Below are 18976 nucleotides of genomic sequence, written 5' to 3'. Positions count from 1 at the left end.
TCTTTTCCCTTTCGGTTGTTGTGTGTACTAGCTTTTGTATTGTTCCTTTGTTTCATTAGAACGGTCGTTATTTTTTTTTACATTGTATTTTTTTTGTATTATGGTTTTTTTGCCCTGTACTTTGCTGTATCAGTTTTCCTCTAATTCAATAAAGAAGTATATACAAGGCAGCCTTTTTTTAGGTTGGTCTTGCCATATTTTGTGTAAATTGCATTTAAATAATATTAATCCTGTCAATTGTATCAGGACTTGTTCATCTGAATGACAGAGAGACAGCTTTTTTATTTTATTTTTTCCTTCCGATCTTCTCTTGAATCCAAAGGACTGTAGAGACTATTTTTAATTTTTTTATGGCTGTAGCGACCAAAGGACAGCATGTCAATGCATTTGGTAGGACAATAGGACAATAGGAAAATAGGACATTTGGTGTGACAAAGATGGAACACCGCCACGCCAAGGAAAAACAACCGCCCATTTGTCCCTTATGAATAAATACAAATGTATATATATATTTGTATGTAGACAATAATGTTTTCTTGTTGATGTTGTTGATGCATGTAGTACATTGTATCCTCTCCCTCAAGTGGTATTGTACATGCAAAGTTTGCTACTAACTTCAGCTTGACCTGCTTGGCTTTTCCTTTTTTTTTTTTTTTTTTTTTTTTTTTCACTCTTCCTCTTTTTCTTCTGCTTCTTCCTTTTTCACTTCTAGCCCCTTTGCACAATTAAACAAACGACATAACAACACATACGACACATACAAACAACTTTTACACACTTTTACACACTTTTACACAAGAAAATTTCCTCCTAGTTATTTTCTTATTCTTATCAAGTTCAACGCAGAGAGTTAAAAAATGTCTTATCATCACTCAAAACAGGAATGGCAAGACGATGACGATGGCACACACCAAACCTCTTCAGGAGGGGGTGGAACATCTACTGCGTCACCATTCGGTGATGGCCAACAAGAGACACATCAGAATGCTTATAGTTATACAAATCATTCACCTCATCATTACCAACAACAGCAACAACAATCGCAACAGGACGACGACGAGGATCAGTATCCAGTAGGTCGACCTTTGAGTTACTTCCCGACACACCATCAGCCCCTGAGCCAACAGGAATACGACGAAGAGCAGCACCGAATCAGCCAATACCATCAAATGTCTCCTCTAGAACATGCTCAATCAGCTTTAAGCAGCCGCACACCAGAATGGGGTGGCGGAGGTTACTCAGGATATCAACCCCAGACATCCTCCGGTGGACCGACCACCGATATCCCACTCGTGGGAATTGACATCATCTCGTCCAATCTTGAAGCTGCTCGCAACGGAAACAAGTTTTCAGATACCAGAACCGCAGAGAATATGGCGGGACCTGCACAACCATTCGGAACAATGGATCATCAGTCTATATACAGTACTGGAGCAGGAGTTGGAGGAAGTAATGAAGGGCATAGCAATCAATACGGCAATAGGGCATTGGACAGCAGTGATAACAGCTATAACAACAACAACAATGCTAATAACCAGTATGGTCAAGCACAACCACCAACATCACCACCTTTAGCACCACAGCCTCATCCTGTGGATAGCGAGGGTAAACCGATTGCGAAAGTGTTGCTAGATCCCAAAGTTCAGCGACAGCTCAATAAGCGTAAGCGATGGAGACCTTGGTTTGTCTGGGTGGTATCAGCTGTCCAGATCGCAGTGCTGGTCTTTGAGATTTTTAAGGGATATCAGAGGACTGGACAGTTCGTTCAGACACAGCCTTTCAATCCCATGATTGGACCTGGTGCCGGAGTAAGTTTTTTTTTTTTTTTTTTTTTTTTTTTTTTTTAAGGGATGTCGAACGACCAGGCTTAGCTTACTAACTCCTCCCTCTCTCTAGACTATCATTGCTGTAGGCGCGCGCTTTGTGCCTTGTATGCGTAGTACATATCTGGACAATGCACAAATAGAATGTCCTGACGATCCCAAAACTGTCTGCACTATTTCGGATATTTGTGGGTTTACGCCTATTGCATCGACTGGCAAGCCTCCGAATCAGTGGTTCAGGTTTATCACACCTATCTTCTTACACGGAGGCATTGTTCATTTGCTCTTCAACTTGATGTTCCAAATGCGAACAGGTGCAGATTTGGAGCGCGATATGGGTTGGTGGCGATTCGGTATCATTTACATGTGCTCCGGTATCGTAGGATTTATCTTTGGAGGAAACTTTGCGCCTTTGTTAGCACGTAAGTGTATTTTTTTTTTCCCCCATTTTTGGATGAATAACTTCTTTGATATCACCGCATCTGTAGGATGGCGTGTTCCTCATGTTTTTATTTTACTTTATTTTATTTTTTAATATCTTCTAGCATCTATGGGTGCATCAGGAGCAATCTTTGGGTTGATTGGATGTCTTGTCCTGGATCTAGTTCAGAATTGGAAGTTGGTCGTACGGCCCTGTTGGGAGCTGAGCAAGGTAAAAAAATATCTGCCGTTCTTCGCTTCGTATTTTTTTTTTTTTTTATTTTTTTTAACCATTTAACCATTCCGTTTTTTTATTTTTTTTTTTGTGGAATACAGCTCTCCTTCATGATCCTATTTTCGTTTGCATTTGGTTTGCTCCCATTCTTGGACAACTTTGCTCACATTGGAGGCTTTTTCGCAGGAATTTTGACGGGTCTAGTCTTCATGCCTGTGGTCTACTTTTCAAAGCGGGATAAGTTTATCAAGCTTGGACTTCGCTTCATTGCATTACCTTTGATTATTCTGATCATTGTCCTTGGTTTGACCAATTTCTACAAGGGCGCTAATAATTGCAGCTGGTGCAAGTACCTGAACTGTGTGGATATCAATGGCTGGTGTGACGCATTCAACACACCCACTCCGACTGGAGGGAACAACTAGAAAAAAAGAAAAAAAAAAATTGTTAAAGCCTAGGTCATACTAGGTCAAGGCCAATCCTAGGCTATTATTTTACTGCATTTTCTATCAATTATCAGCCATCATTATTCTTTTCATCAATGACAAATTTGTAAAATAAAAAAAAAGTCAAAACGGCACGTCCCTTCCAGAGGCGATGTCCCCTTTATTTTTTAATCTATTACAAGGAGTTCTTGACGGCGCTAGCGCGCTTTGCCATCTTAATATTGGACTTGAAGCCCATGATTCCACCGCCCCAAAGCTTGCGAGCAGACTCGTTCTTCTCGGTGTAGTTGGACTTGATGGCCGAGATCAAAGAAGAAAGCTCGGACTTGTCCTCAGCACGGACCTCAGTGAAGGCAAGAGCAGTGGCAGTCTTCTTGTGGACAACAGTTCCGAGACGAGCCTTGCCCTTGACAATGACGTAAGGGATACCCATCTTGCGGCAGAGAGCGGGCAACCAGAGGACAAGTTCGATGGGTCAACATCATCAGCAATGACGACGAGCGAAGCCTTTTTAGCCTCAACCAAGGCAGTAATGTGGTTGATACCATACTTGATGACATAGGGCTTCTTGGTCTCGGCCTTCTCGCCCTTCTTCTCAACTTGAGCAGCAGCAGCGGCGGTCAAACGCTCCTTCTTTTCGATGCGAGTCTCGGGACGGTACTTGTTGGCGAGCTTGAACAACTGGGTGGCAGTGTTCTTGTCCAAGACCTGGGTGAACTGATTAAAAGTTGGGGGGACCTTAAGACGTTGGTTCAAGATCTTGCGCTGGCGCTGAAGACGAACATATTCGGGTCACTTAACATAGCGGGAAAGATCCTTAACAGGTTGAATGTCCTGACCGATACCGAAGTTCTTGGGAGTCTTCTCGATCAAGGGGTTAGCAGGGGCCTTGGAAGTGGACTTCTTGGCGTAAGGAGCGGGAGCGACCTTGGACTTCTTAATGGGTGCCTATTTTTTTTTTAAAATCCAATGATTCCAATGTTATAAAATACAATATTAGGCGACCTATTTTTTTTTAATGCTTTTCTGGAATAGTTCAGTTGTAGAATCAAGGGTGATAATTTATGCGTTTGTTTCATGAAATAAAGAAAAAAAAGCCAAAGATTGAGCCAATGTGGAGTCCCCTTAGATACTCAAGTTAGCCAAATATGCGACACCCTTAAACAAAAAATAAAAGTTATTTCCATACAAGTCATGTGGGTCATGTGAGGCAAAATATATATGGAAGTTCACTCTAACCTGTCTCCAAGTCCATAATCGTATGGGAAAACCAGTTCTCATATATAAAAATCATTCAAATGAACCTCAACCCAAACTGAACTTTGGATAATGTCAAAAGACACTAATATAAAGCGATCTAGGGTAGTAATTGAAGTTTCTGAAGAAATTGAGTATCCGTAGTGACATAAAAACCGACTTTGGAAACCAAGTGTAGCTTGGTAGATACTTGCTTAAAAAAATGTTTCGTTGAAATTAGTAAAAAAAGCAGAGCTCTATGATAAAACCTTCAAACTTCACCATATTCAATGCTGAATCCAACTGTGGTATTTTTACAGCGACTTAGTTTACAAAAATAACCATCCTAACTGTTTAAAGATGGATGAGAGACTATAAATTCCAGAAATTACTCTATTTAGAATCATAGCATGTCTATCAGGGGCCCTCTCAAGGACATCATGTATGATGTGGAGTGGTGGGTCTGGGTTATCCTTATGAACTTGATCAAAAGATACATATGTCTGCAGGGGCGCTGAGAATACATAAAGTACTGACAGTTACATCTTGAGATAGTTTCATTCGTGCCAACCACGAAATAATATCCGCCAGATACGGAGAACGAGCGCACACAGTAAACGATTCGGTCTCCCACTTGCTGCTCGTGAACAATGCGCTGTGGAAGGTCTTCTAGACCATCTAGAAATTTTCTTTGGTGAAAGTCATCTCTCTCGCCTTTTAAATGTCGCCCATAGGGTCGCATAGTCTGCATTGGCATCATTTGGTAAAACTCATCTACATCATGAGTTAAGATATAAACCAATCTATCTCCCCTGCAGTTTGTATAACCTCGTAAGAAGTGCGACTTAAGGTGGTTATGCCAGGACTCGACGTAATTGTTAGTATCCATCCCGGCATAAAACTTTCCCATACGATAACATTTCATCCACCTTCTCCTTCGGTCTTTACTGAGGTAGCGTTCTCTAAAATAATTCCAGACTTTGCCCTCATTATGATCCTGCCATTTCAACTCGAATTCTGAAATAAGAGTCTCAGCTTGCGTATGGTTTGGATTAAACAAAATTCTACGGAGCTCTCCCATCGCTTCCTCCCTCAACTCCTTAGCAGCCTTGTCTTGCGTTGCACGGATATCATTTCGAAGCTTGGTGCTCCAAGCTTTCATAACATGCCATAGACATAAATGAACTGTGACTGAGTCTCCAAACGCCAATCGGATTGCTTTGTATTCTGCTCGAGCATCATCAGTGGTGATGTATTCAGGAGAGCCAATGGTTTCTCTGATATGTTTCAAGCATTTTGCCAACGGTACATGGCTATGATCGTTCGTAAGCAAGAAGGCAACTGGGATAGCACTCAGACTTTGTGGGTTCCGCACAATTATGGTGTAAAGCTCGTGTTTAGAGCGATTTGTTCCATGCGTTGAATATAGCCCAATGTGTTTAAAATTGGATCCATAAACTGATTTCTGGAACGGCGACATAAACCCATATGCAAACCTTGCATGATTCACCCCGTCTATTACGATGTGGTAGTCGAGCATGAATACAGTGAAGCCCTTGTCCTTTAGTTTGCCCATCCAGAGCCTCTTCGAGACTAAGTCATTCTTTTCAAGCTGACTCTGTCCACTTGAATATTTATAATAAATATTGTACACATCTTCATACTTCAGGACATGGTCACGCTGCAAAGACCCTCTCTGGTGTCGCGAGAATGCCTGGCTGCCAGACAGGTTTATCCTTGTCAGAATCTTTCTTGTACAGAGACCTAAACGGACAAGGTTTCGAATTCGCGATTTTGTTTCTTCTGTCACTCTGAGATGTTGAAAGTTCTCGAGACTAGCAAGAGTATGCCCAGTGTGCTTGTAGTAATATATCACACGCAGCTGGTTCCTTTCACCTCTACTTGCGAACTCTTCTATATTGGGTTTTACGTCATGAACAATTAGTCTGGCTTTACAGCCTACTTTCTTGGTCGGTTTATAAACATTGCGAGTTTTCTTGGCTGGCCTCTCAAGTAGTTGATCTTGGTCAGTAATCTTTTTTTTGCGTGGGGCGCCTGCACAGTGGCAGAAATAAAGTTGAAATGAACGCAGTTTGCCTTTGCTATCATTGTCGTTGGTGATTTCAGAGTCTTCATTGTCTTCATTTCTACCATTTATCTCAGAGTTGCCTTTATTCCAAATAAAAAAGTAATCGCTGCCATCTCGGTCCTTCCACAGTTCAAAGTCTCTTTTGTCCACATAGAATACGTGCGGCAAATAATCGTAATCCTGTTTCTTAATCCCGAGGCCATCAACAATATCCCTAATCTTAGTCTCTGGGACCATCAACTCAATCCAAGAGTATTCTTGTAGCTGCGTAGACACAATTGTGGAAGCCAGACTGATTGCACGAGCCTCCTTATCTTGACTCAACCTCGATATATCCTCTACTTCTTCTACGTTATTTTCAGATGGCGCCTCAACGAAAGTTTTCTTAAGAGATTCTGTTGCGAGATCATTCCCAGAGGTGTTGTCTTCACCGGATGGTTCAACTGGCCCCCACACTATTTCTGGCTCGGAATCTGACACATCTGAAGAATAGTCTTCACCATCATCACAGTCGTGCTCTTCAGGATCCGTATCAACATCGGTAGCTTCATCGTGATCGTAGAATTCGAAGCCTGGCTCAAGGACCTCTTCAGTTGCATCCTCACCGTTACTCGAGGCAACTAAGGTATCAGTAGTGAGGACCTATAGCTTGCATTAAGAAAAATAAATAATTATAAGCTAATGAACTAATCAAAATAGCTAGCATGTCCGTGATATTTATAAATACCATTATGGAAAGGACGGCTAATTTTATCTATCTCAGAGAGAAGGAAGACAAAGAGTTAGAAATGAAGCAGGCTAATTTGAATTTACGCGTTTTTTTTTTTTTTTTTTCAAAATATACAACTAGCACAGAACTCTATTTAAATTTCTTCATATTCTCATCGATGGCCTGATAGAGTTCCGAAGGAGGAAGAATGACTTAGAATAGAACCCTGCCATCCCAAGAACAAACCTCGAAGGCAAGCATGGCAAATAAAAGCTTTCCATGCAGCCTCGTTTTGCGGTCCACCGCCCGCCTGCTTAATATCATCCTGACTTATACCTAGCCTATGGGCTTCGATAGTGCCAGCATGACGGCCCCCATGAGTTTTCCTAGGACTGTTGACATTGCGCTGATCATAAAGGGCTTCCACAGTACGATAAGTTGGTTGAGAGGCGAGACTTTTTGTCCTCTCTTTATTGCCCGGAATGACCTTGAGTTGGACGAAGTCAGAACTGCTAATTGACTTTACGACGTCTTTAATTTGAAGGCTCTTGGATTTTTCGTGATCCGAGCCCTTGTGATGAAAGATGATATTAGGATAATAGAAAGTAGAACAAGAAAAGAATGTTAATATAATCCATTCATCATTACTACAACACAATAAAGAAAAAAAATGAAATTAGAAAAAAAAAAAAAAAAAAAAAAAAAGACAGCATGATAAAGTTGAAATTGAGAACTTACTTGCCAAAGTTGATACATGTAAAAGGCAAAAGCACTAAAGACGCATCTACGTACATCTTCATGTCGCAATGCACACGCATATTATTCTTGTTGGTCTTACCCTTGTTAATTTTGAAGGTGAGCCCAATCGGTTGTTGTCCTCCTTCAGTTCTTTGTGTAATGATGGTGCTGAAGCAATCCGCAAAGTTTAAGTTTCAAAGATCCTCATCCCGAAGCAGCATATTATGCCGTGCAGTTAGACAGAACATGTCCCGATAATTAGTATCATACTCACGCGCTCGCATGTTTGGCGAATGTCTTTCCTTCGTCCAAAGTCCCATCAATATACTGTGGAACTGCACGGGGGTGTAAGAATCTCGAAGTGTACAGCCTGCTTCACGCCTGCCACCCGATCGAACGACATGAGTGTGAAGACTCTCTATATGCTGGATAAGGATGGTTTGGAGTAGCTTCATTTGAGATGGCGAAAGATCCCAACTCACATCGTTTCGCTCGGCCTGTAGTGAATGGATTCGAATCAGGGCCTTTTTAGCCATCTTTATAGTCTCAGTACCGAGTGATACCGATACGGTTTTTTTACCAGTTTTATCGACTGGAGCAGCTTCTATTACTATGTCAAAGGCCAACGGCGAGGAGAATATGGGGAGAGAGGAAGTTTCGATAAAAACGATATAATACTAACAGAATGTCGACATTACTATGTCGTCATATACGCGGCACCTTAAATAATACACAGTTGCTCGACATACTTTCGACTAGGCTAACCCCGTGTATAGCCGAAGAATCCTCCTCAGCGGCAAGGTGCGTACGGAAATCTGCTCCTGGTTTAGTGCGCTTGAGTATAGTCTTCTTGAGGATGACTTCTCGAAAAAAACAAACGACTTTATCCTGTGAGTCCACCAGATATAGGGCACGACCATCTTTATCTTCATACCGTTCGCGATATTTCTCACAAAATGCCTGTTTAGCACATTAAGGGCCCATGTCAAGAATGATTTATTAGATGGAGTTGTTAATATTATAGACCCTCTGGCTAGTTGATAGCATTAGAGGAAAATACGAATACCCTGTTAAATTTTATCCGTTACATACCTTCCACAGACGATAGGTGGGCTGATATGAGGCAAGCGTTTTTGGTTTAATCCCTGAGCAGTCATTCATGTCATCAACGGATCGTTCCTCAGCATCCGGGGGGTCCTGACTCTGATACTCGGAAACATATTGCAAAGGTATCGACCTGTCAAGCGATTGATCTAGCCTGACCGCGGGTTCGGCGGGCAAAGATTGATACGGACGCGGATGTAGCTGACTTCTTGACTTTATAAGTTGCTGTTGTGGTGCTTGCGATGCGTTCTTAGGACGTCCTCTGGAACGCTTAAGTGATGGGGAAAGCGGTAGCGGTGGTATTTCTACATCTAAGGACGGTGCAGCTGTGAGGACATTGGAAGACGCCATTGTAGACACCGTGGCTGACCCTAGGCTTGACCCTGGCAGCATCCGTTCCTCTGAAAAGAATCCAAATTCCTTTTCCATTTTTGCTTTTTGAAAAAAATAAAAATAAAAAATCGACTTCTCTAAGATTAACTCTGCGAAATGACAAAAGTCAGAGAAATGAGAAGTCGATTGCTGAATGCTACGGCTAAAGCAGAATGGCTTTGGGATCTCGACGCAACAAGAAGAGGATAATGTAGGCCGATGAAAGGATGGACAGAATAAAGAGAATATCATACTTCATCTACAAGCACTGGACGCGCTTTTGACAAGCGAAAATAAAAAAAACTGGTAAGTGCGTTTACCAACTTTCTGTTCCCTTTTATGGAAATTATAACAAAACCAAAGCATTTTCCTCTCCAAAAAGGCAGGAGTTTACAGAGACGCACTGTCCCCTGAAGAAACGAAAATAATTTCTGACACATAATTTTCAGGCACAGTAAATTGCCGTCTTTTTGCCGTCTTTTTGCCGTCTTCTGCCGTCCTCGATTTTCTTTGACTAGTTCTGTTGGTCCCCCCCATGTGTCTTCTGTGAGGCTATCACCTTGGTATTTCCAGTGGGGCTGACCCATTTATTGATTATATCCAATAAGTTGATGTGCGTCATAATATTTAGCAGTTTTTCGCTGTGCAATAAATAGGGGAATCATTTTATTAAATGTCGAGTAGATCCTAGAAGAAGAAGAAGGAATGGATCCTTACAACCGCCCAACAGGGTCGCGGCTCGAGCATGTTTCGGCGCTGTACGGCGTGGGAAGGACAAGGTAGATTTTTGGCCAAGATTGGCTCCACGCTGAAGTCTGAGCTTCATGTCTGCATCCCTTGGAACGAGCTATTGAATACTGCGGTTTGGCACAGCATGGGCTTGGACCTCTCTATGTATGATTTACTAGTGATCGTTATATAAAAGAGTGTTAATCCTAGCTTGGATTGATGGGACAACCTTTTGTAAATTATTAGTGCCGATGGGTTTGCAGAGACTGTCCGCCAGGAGCCTTAGTATGGCGCTTGCTGCATTGTTTCCAACTAAGTCCAATGTCCTACTGTTTTCGGGAACCAGATTCAGAAGGCTTTTTATAAGGTGCATAGTGGTTTCCGCTCCTTGCATCTGTTTGTCACCCACCAGCTCTTCCAGAATGACTTTTCAATGCTTCTTGTTTGAAGCAGCTTGCTAAAGATCATAGTTGCCGCTCTTACCCCATTCATGCCATTGCCTTGGTAATAATTCGCCAACTGGAAAACAGTTATGGGATGGCACTTCCAATCCGCAAACAGAAAAAATATAGAAGCACATTCCGAGTAAGTAGACTCTTTATCAAACTTGGAACGGAGCTGCCTCTCTACAAGGATATTATTTTTCCAATCTTTCCTTCCCCAAATGGTGGCTGTCCTTGTTATGTTGGCTTTGTTGTTACTGGCTCCTACCTCAATTTGGCCAGACATTAGCTCAACAGAAGCTGCTACTAAAGCACTCCATGTCAAGGTACCAATGATAAGTTTTTGGCTGTTGTCGTGGTCTAGAATGGAGACTTTCACATCTTGCCTCAAAGGCTTCACTTTGTCAAAGCCATGATTGTCTTCTGTCGGGGACCGCCCATAGACTTCAGCCTTCAATACCAGGTACGCCAGTTTCCCTGTCATGATTATTGCCCCTGCCAACTGCTGGGCGATTTTCTCCTTGCAAGTTCTGTGTTTGCTATAATAAAGTGATGGATCAAGAAAGTGTCTAAGAAAAATTAATTTTTTTTCCTGTTTTTTCTGTTTTTTCTGTTTTTTCTGTTTTTTTAAAAATAATGATAAAATAAAAGGCCCCAGACAGCTCCCAGTGAGGGCTTCCTTGGGCCTCATAAATGGCTCAGCTCCACTGGAAATACCAAGGTGATAGCCTCACAGAAGACACATGGGGGGGACCAACAGAACTAGTCAAAGAAAATCGAGGACGGCAGAAGACGGCAAAAAGACGGCAAAAAGACGGCAATTTACTGTGCCTGAAAATTATGTGTCAGAAATTATTTTCGTTTCTTCAGGGGACAGTGCGTCTCTGTAAACTCCTGCCTTTTTGGAGAGGAAAATGCTTTGGTTTTGTTATAATTTCCATAAAAGGGAACAGAAAGTTGGTAAACGCACTTACCAGTTTTTTTTATTTTCGCTTGTCAAAAGCGCGTCCAGTGCTTGTAGATGAAGTATGATATTCTCTTTATTCTGTCCATCCTTTCATCGGCCTACATTATCCTCTTCTTGTTGCGTCGAGATCCCAAAGCCATTCTGCTTTAGCCGTAGCATTCAGCAATCGACTTCTCATTTCTCTGACTTTTGTCATTTCGCAGAGTTAATCTTAGAGAAGTCGATTTTTTATTTTTATTTTTTTCAAAAAGCAAAAATGGAAAAGGAATTTGGATTCTTTTCAGAGGAACGGATGCTGCCAGGGTCAAGCCTAGGGTCAGCCACGGTGTCTACAATGGCGTCTTCCAATGTCCTCACAGCTGCACCGTCCTTAGATGTAGAAATACCACCGCTACCGCTTTCCCCATCACTTAAGCGTTCCAGAGGACGTCCTAAGAACGCATCGCAAGCACCACAACAGCAACTTATAAAGTCAAGAAGTCAGCTACATCCGCGTCCGTATCAATCTTTGCCCGCCGAACCCGCGGTCAGGCTAGATCAATCGCTTGACAGGTCGATACCTTTGCAATATGTTTCCGAGTATCAGAGTCAGGACCCCCCGGATGCTGAGGAACGATCCGTTGATGACATGAATGACTGCTCAGGGATTAAACCAAAAACGCTTGCCTCATATCAGCCCACCTATCGTCTGTGGAAGGTATGTAACGGATAAAATTTAACAGGGTATTCGTATTTTCCTCTAATGCTATCAACTAGCCAGAGGGTCTATAATATTAACAACTCCATCTAATAAATCATTCTTGACATGGGCCCTTAATGTGCTAAACAGGCATTTTGTGAGAAATATCGCGAACGGTATGAAGATAAAGATGGTCGTGCCCTATATCTGGTGGACTCACAGGATAAAGTCGTTTGTTTTTTTCGAGAAGTCATCCTCAAGAAGACTATACTCAAGCGCACTAAACCAGGAGCAGATTTCCGTACGCACCTTGCCGCTGAGGAGGATTCTTCGGCTATACACGGGGTTAGCCTAGTCGAAAGTATGTCGAGCAACTGTGTATTATTTAAGGTGCCGCGTATATGACGACATAGTAATGTCGACATTCTGTTAGTATTATATCGTTTTTATCGAAACTTCCTCTCTCCCCATATTCTCCTCGCCGTTGGCCTTTGACATAGTAATAGAAGCTGCTCCAGTCGATAAAACTGGTAAAAAAACCGTATCGGTATCACTCGGTACTGAGACTATAAAGATGGCTAAAAAGGCCCTGATTCGAATCCATTCACTACAGGCCGAGCGAAACGATGTGAGTTGGGATCTTTCGCCATCTCAAATGAAGCTACTCCAAACCATCCTTATCCAGCATATAGAGAGTCTTCACACTCATGTCGTTCGATCGGGTGGCAGGCGTGAAGCAGGCTGTACACTTCGAGATTCTTACACCCCCGTGCAGTTCCACAGTATATTGATGGGACTTTGGACGAAGGAAAGACATTCGCCAAACATGCGAGCGCGTGAGTATGATACTAATTATCGGGACATGTTCTGTCTAACTGCACGGCATAATATGCTGCTTCGGGATGAGGATCTTTGAAACTTAAACTTTGCGGATTGCTTCAGCACCATCATTACACAAAGAACTGAAGGAGGACAACAACCGATTGGGCTCACCTTCAAAATTAACAAGGGTAAGACCAACAAGAATAATATGCGTGTGCATTGCGACATGAAGATGTACGTAGATGCGTCTTTAGTGCTTTTGCCTTTTACATGTATCAACTTTGGCAAGTAAGTTCTCAATTTCAACTTTATCATGCTGTCTTTTTTTTTTTTTTTTTTTTTTTTTCTAATTTCATTTTTTTTCTTTATTGTGTTGTAGTAATGATGAATGGATTATATTAACATTCTTTTCTTGTTCTACTTTCTATTATCCTAATATCATCTTTCATCACAAGGGCTCGGATCACGAAAAATCCAAGAGCCTTCAAATTAAAGACGTCGTAAAGTCAATTAGCAGTTCTGACTTCGTCCAACTCAAGGTCATTCCGGGCAATAAAGAGAGGACAAAAAGTCTCGCCTCTCAACCAACTTATCGTACTGTGGAAGCCCTTTATGATCAGCGCAATGTCAACAGTCCTAGGAAAACTCATGGGGGCCGTCATGCTGGCACTATCGAAGCCCATAGGCTAGGTATAAGTCAGGATGATATTAAGCAGGCGGGCGGTGGACCGCAAAACGAGGCTGCATGGAAAGCTTTTATTTGCCATGCTTGCCTTCGAGGTTTGTTCTTGGGATGGCAGGGTTCTATTCTAAGTCATTCTTCCTCCTTCGGAACTCTATCAGGCCATCGATGAGAATATGAAGAAATTTAAATAGAGTTCTGTGCTAGTTGTATATTTTGAAAAAAAAAAAAAAAAAACGCGTAAATTCAAATTAGCCTGCTTCATTTCTAACTCTTTGTCTTCCTTCTCTCTGAGATAGATAAAATTAGCCGTCCTTTCCATAATGGTATTTATAAATATCACGGACATGCTAGCTATTTTGATTAGTTCATTAGCTTATAATTATTTATTTTTCTTAATGCAAGCTATAGGTCCTCACTACTGATACCTTAGTTGCCTCGAGTAACGGTGAGGATGCAACTGAAGAGGTCCTTGAGCCAGGCTTCGAATTCTACGATCACGATGAAGCTACCGATGTTGATACGGATCCTGAAGAGCACGACTGTGATGATGGTGAAGACTATTCTTCAGATGTGTCAGATTCCGAGCCAGAAATAGTGTGGGGGCCAGTTGAACCATCCGGTGAAGACAACACCTCTGGGAATGATCTCGCAACAGAATCTCTTAAGAAAACTTTCGTTGAGGCGCCATCTGAAAATAACGTAGAAGAAGTAGAGGATATATCGAGGTTGAGTCAAGATAAGGAGGCTCGTGCAATCAGTCTGGCTTCCACAATTGTGTCTACGCAGCTACAAGAATACTCTTGGATTGAGTTGATGGTCCCAGAGACTAAGATTAGGGATATTGTTGATGGCCTCGGGATTAAGAAACAGGATTACGATTATTTGCCGCACGTATTCTATGTGGACAAAAGAGACTTTGAACTGTGGAAGGACCGAGATGGCAGCGATTACTTTTTTATTTGGAATAAAGGCAACTCTGAGATAAATGGTAGAAATGAAGACAATGAAGACTCTGAAATCACCAACGACAATGATAGCAAAGGCAAACTGCGTTCATTTCAACTTTATTTCTGCCACTGTGCAGGCGCCCCACGCAAAAAAAAGATTACTGACCAAGATCAACTACTTGAGAGGCCAGCCAAGAAAACTCGCAATGTTTATAAACCGACCAAGAAAGTAGGCTGTAAAGCCAGACTAATTGTTCATGACGTAAAACCCAATATAGAAGAGTTCGCAAGTAGAGGTGAAAGGAACCAGCTGCGTGTGATATATTACTACAAGCACACTGGGCATACTCTTGCTAGTCTCGAGAACTTTCAACATCTCAGAGTGACAGAAGAAACAAAATCGCGAATTCGAAACCTTGTCCGTTTAGGTCTCTGTACAAGAAAGATTCTGACAAGGATAAACCTGTCTGGCAGCCAGGCATTCTCGCGACACCAGAGAGGGTCTTTGCAGCGTGACCATGTCCTGAAGTATGAAGATGTGTACAATATTTATTATAAATATTCAAGTGGACAGAGTCAGCTTGAAAAGAATGACTTAGTCTCGAAGAGGCTCTGGATGGGCAAACTAAAGGACAAGGGCTTCACTGTATTCATGCTCGACTACCACATCGTAATAGACGGGGTGAATCATGCAAGGTTTGCATATGGGTTTATGTCGCCGTTCCAGAAATCAGTTTATGGATCCAATTTTAAACACATTGGGCTATATTCAACGCATGGAACAAATCGCTCTAAACACGAGCTTTACACCATAATTGTGCGGAACCCACAAAGTCTGAGTGCTATCCCAGTTGCCTTCTTGCTTACGAACGATCATAGCCATGTACCGTTGGCAAAATGCTTGAAACATATCAGAGAAACCATTGGCTCTCCTGAATACATCACCACTGATGATGCTCGAGCAGAATACAAAGCAATCCGATTGGCGTTTGGAGACTCAGTCACAGTTCATTTATGTCTATGGCATGTTATGAAAGCTTGGAGCACCAAGCTTCGAAATGATATCCGTGCAACGCAAGACAAGGCTGCTAAGGAGTTGAGGGAGGAAGCGATGGGAGAGCTCCGTAGAATTTTGTTTAATCCAAACCATACGCAAGCTGAGACTCTTATTTCAGAATTCGAGTTGAAATGGCAGGATCATAATGAGGGCAAAGTCTGGAATTATTTTAGAGAACGCTACCTCAGTAAAGACCGAAGGAGAAGGTGGATGAAATGTTATCGTATGGGAAAGTTTTATGCCGGGATGGATACTAACAATTACGTCGAGTCCTGGCATAACCACCTTAAGTCGCACTTCTTACGAGGTTATACAAACTGCAGGGGAGATAGATTGGTTTATATCTTAACTCATGATGTAGATGAGTTTTACCAAATGATGCCAATGCAGACTATGCGACCCTATGGGCGACATTTAAAAGGCGAGAGAGATGACTTTCACCAAAGAAAATTTCTAGATGGTCTAGAAGACCTTCCACAGCGCATTGTTCACGAGCAGCAAGTGGGAGACCGAATCGTTTACTGTGTGCGCTCGTTCTCCGTATCTGGCGGATATTATTTCGTGGTTGGCACGAATGAAACTATCTCAAGATGTAACTGTCAGTACTTTATGTATTCTCAGCGCCCCTGCAGACATATGTATCTTTTGATCAAGTTCATAAGGATAACCCAGACCCACCACTCCACATCATACATGATGTCCTTGAGAGGGCCCCTGATAGACATGCTATGATTCTAAATAGAGTAATTTCTGGAATTTATAGTCTCTCATCCATCTTTAAACAGTTAGGATGGTTATTTTTGTAAACTAAGTCGCTGTAAAAATACCACAGTTGGATTCAGCATTGAATATGGTGAAGTTTGAAGGTTTTATCATAGAGCTCTGCTTTTTTTACTAATTTCAACGAAACATTTTTTTAAGCAAGTATCTACCAAGCTACACTTGGTTTCCAAAGTCGGTTTTTATGTCACTACGGATACTCAATTTCTTCAGAAACTTCAATTACTACCCTAGATCGCTTTATATTAGTGTCTTTTGACATTATCCAAAGTTCAGTTTGGGTTGAGGTTCATTTGAATGATTTTTATATATGAGAACTGGTTTTCCCATACGATTATGGACTTGGAGACAGGTTAGAGTGAACTTCCATATATATTTTGCCTCACATGACCCACATGACTTGTATGGAAATAACTTTTATTTTTTGTTTAAGGGTGTCGCATATTTGGCTAACTTGAGTATCTAAGGGGACTCACGCCTTGAATCAACATCCAGGCAGCATTACTTTTGTTAACCATAAAGCTGATCCTGCAGAGCTTGGGACATATAGGGTCTTTCTAAGTATTGGGAGGTTTTGGGTTAGAGCCCAGAGTGGCAGATACCATCTAATAATCACGGACAAATGCCGCGCCTATTCTTTTTTTGTTTCAAATAATAAAAAAAGTTAAGCCACGGATCATGTTACACGAAAGTAGGATTCAGCGATGCAACTCATCTACACGCGTTCCACTTCACTCATCTCACAACTCTTCAAGAACAAAGTTCTATAATTCTTTATAAAACAAAGAAACATCCATGGAGTTGTTTCATCAACAATTCATTCCGCCATGGCTGGCAGGAATCTCTTGTGTTCTTTTCACACTCCTGTTTGTAGGCTCGCTCTACTTGTTTCCTATCCCAGGCGATAACTCAAGGGTCAAGGATAAAGAGATCAATAGGTCTTCACCAGAATATCAATCTCTGAGACGTAGATTGGGCAGAGACCATCCACTAGTGATCCAGCAAAGGGTCAAGGGCACTATTTTGACTATGATTCTCGTCCCCATTTACCTTTGGTTTGTCTTTTCATATACTGGAGTCCTTTCATCAGAGCTGGTAAAAGAATGAAAGAAAGAAAGAAAGAAAGAAAAAAAAAAGATATTTCACTTTTTTAATTGTATATTGTCTCTCATGCCTTTTATGCTCTTTGATTTATCTTTTTTTACTTACAAAGGTCGAATATGTCTATCTTACTAAACTGAGATAGACATTCGCAGCAAGGTTCAATATTTTTCTTCGACTTCTTGGCATTATGATCCCATCAAATCCAATCAAACTGTTAAGCCATTTGTTTATGCCAGTGGCATTGGTGGCGATTTTGTTCCTTGGTCCACTGTTCAAGATGTTCCTTAACAAGGAGCTTCCATTCCAATCTCAATTTCAATGGACAGCTCATTGGTGTCACTTCAAAGAGTGGATAGGTATTCGTAACTATATTGTGGTAAGGAGAAACGACCATACTTGAAGAGGGAAAAAAAAATATAAGGAAGGAGGCTCTTGCAATGGAGGAAAAAAAAAAAAAAAAAAAAAAAGACGGTCTGATATCAATTGAATGTTTGCTGTCATAGGGACCTATTTCTGAAGAACATGTTTTCAGAGCTTGTATGGTCGCAATTGCTGCTTGTTCTGGAGCCTCAGTGAATGCCATGGTGTTTGGTCTTTCGCTTGTTTTTGGAATAGGTGAGTAATGATCGGAGGATTCTCAGTTGCTTCTCATTAATATTTGTATTTATTGGCTTGCAATGCGTTTTCTTACAGAGAATCTTCATATTACTTTAGCTCATTTACATCATGCATACGAGTCCTATGTCAAAAATGGTCGAACGCGCCAAGCACTTGTACAATCAATCATGGTGGCACTACTACAGTTGACCTATACATCCTTGTTTGGTTGGTTTGCTACGTTCCTGTTCCTGAGAACTTCAAATATTTTAGGGCCCTGTTTAAGTCATATATTCTGTAATATGATGGGGTTACCAGATCTCTCCGATATTCAGCTTTATGGACATTGGAAGAAATGGATATACTTTTCGTTTCTCCTCGGAATGGTTTCGTTTGGTGTATTATTAGGACCAATGACAAATCCATCGCTTTATGGTGATGCCACGAGCTCTATATACTGGCCGTTGATGGTCGCATAAAACACGTAGTACTATATATATATGTATATATTTCTATATATTTTGTTGATCATCAAATGCATGCTTGATGCTTGTGTTTTCAGTTTAAGGTTGATGTTGTGTAATGACCACTTTTTTTTAAAGAATGTGACACATGTGATGTGAAGGGACGGGGCTTGGCCGTTGCAGATTTGATATCACTGTAACAATGACAGGGTACCTTTCAATGATTGGTATCGCTAACGTAAAGACAGATGTTTTCGCCCGTTTCTTTTTTTTTTTTTTCCCTTCGTCAATTCGTCAATTAGACTATCAGTTACACCGACTGAAGAGTCTTTTTGCCTTTTTTGTTAAAATACATAAAAAGCGTTTTGGGAACTCGGGAAAATGCTGTGGCTGTGACATTCCTATTTTAAACTATGCTAATTGAGGCTATGCTCCAATGAGAAACTATTCATTGCTCGATTAAATTCCCATTTTAACAATTACATGCACCATTAGATGGAGCAAAGAGAAATGCAGTCCTTGACATTAAA

General features: G+C 41.4%; 6 protein-coding genes across 6 annotated transcripts; 4 read left to right on the top strand and 2 right to left on the bottom strand.

Annotated features, from left to right (window-relative positions):
- Positions 1-1403: 1403 nt before the first annotated feature.
- Positions 1404-2903, top strand: BCR41DRAFT_315099 (hypothetical protein; the record flags this gene model as incomplete). The annotated part of the gene is made up of 4 exons (XM_022021205.1): positions 1404-1808; positions 1897-2245; positions 2369-2475; positions 2580-2903. 4 exons carry the CDS (start codon positions 1404-1406, stop codon positions 2901-2903), a joined length of 1185 nt encoding a protein of 394 aa, XP_021875359.1.
- A 196-nt stretch (positions 2904-3099) lies between these two features.
- On the bottom strand, positions 3100-4205 carry BCR41DRAFT_379394 (50S ribosomal protein L30e-like protein; the record flags this gene model as incomplete). Its single annotated transcript, XM_022027212.1, has 4 exons — positions 3100-3357; positions 3405-3695; positions 3726-3872; positions 4164-4205. 4 exons carry the CDS (start codon positions 4203-4205, stop codon positions 3100-3102), a joined length of 738 nt encoding a protein of 245 aa, XP_021875358.1.
- A 3979-nt stretch (positions 4206-8184) lies between these two features.
- BCR41DRAFT_240794 (hypothetical protein) lies at positions 8185-9485 on the bottom strand. The gene is made up of 3 exons (XM_022020128.1): positions 8789-9485; positions 8446-8656; positions 8185-8373 (listed from the first exon to the last, which is right to left on the bottom strand). The coding sequence occupies exons 1-3, from the start codon at positions 9422-9424 to the stop codon at positions 8312-8314; spliced, it is 909 nt and encodes a 302-aa protein (XP_021875357.1). The 5' UTR covers positions 9425-9485; the 3' UTR covers positions 8185-8311.
- A 1826-nt stretch (positions 9486-11311) lies between these two features.
- On the top strand, positions 11312-12671 carry BCR41DRAFT_240786 (hypothetical protein). The gene is made up of 3 exons (XM_022020127.1): positions 11312-12008; positions 12141-12351; positions 12424-12671. Exons 1-3 carry the CDS (start codon positions 11373-11375, stop codon positions 12483-12485), a joined length of 909 nt encoding a protein of 302 aa, XP_021875356.1. The 5' UTR covers positions 11312-11372; the 3' UTR covers positions 12486-12671.
- A 349-nt stretch (positions 12672-13020) lies between these two features.
- BCR41DRAFT_416445 (hypothetical protein) lies at positions 13021-13974 on the top strand (the record flags this gene model as incomplete). Its single annotated transcript, XM_022029527.1, has 2 exons — positions 13021-13100; positions 13192-13974. The coding sequence occupies 2 exons, from the start codon at positions 13021-13023 to the stop codon at positions 13664-13666; spliced, it is 555 nt and encodes a 184-aa protein (XP_021875355.1). The 3' UTR covers positions 13667-13974.
- A 3035-nt stretch (positions 13975-17009) lies between these two features.
- Positions 17010-18470, top strand: BCR41DRAFT_240754 (hypothetical protein). Its single transcript, XM_022020126.1, has 4 exons — positions 17010-17376; positions 17528-17761; positions 17889-18000; positions 18100-18470. The coding sequence occupies exons 1-4, from the start codon at positions 17077-17079 to the stop codon at positions 18459-18461; spliced, it is 1008 nt and encodes a 335-aa protein (XP_021875354.1). The 5' UTR covers positions 17010-17076; the 3' UTR covers positions 18462-18470.
- The last annotated feature ends 506 nt before the right edge of the window (positions 18471-18976 follow it).

This window comes from Lobosporangium transversale, assembly GCF_002105155.1.
Source record: "Lobosporangium transversale strain NRRL 3116 chromosome Unknown BCR41scaffold_84, whole genome shotgun sequence".
NCBI lineage: Eukaryota > Fungi > Mortierellomycota > Mortierellomycetes > Mortierellales > Mortierellaceae > Lobosporangium > Lobosporangium transversale.
Note: the sequence above shows the minus strand (reverse complement) of the source record. Positions and strands in the feature narration are given on the sequence as shown.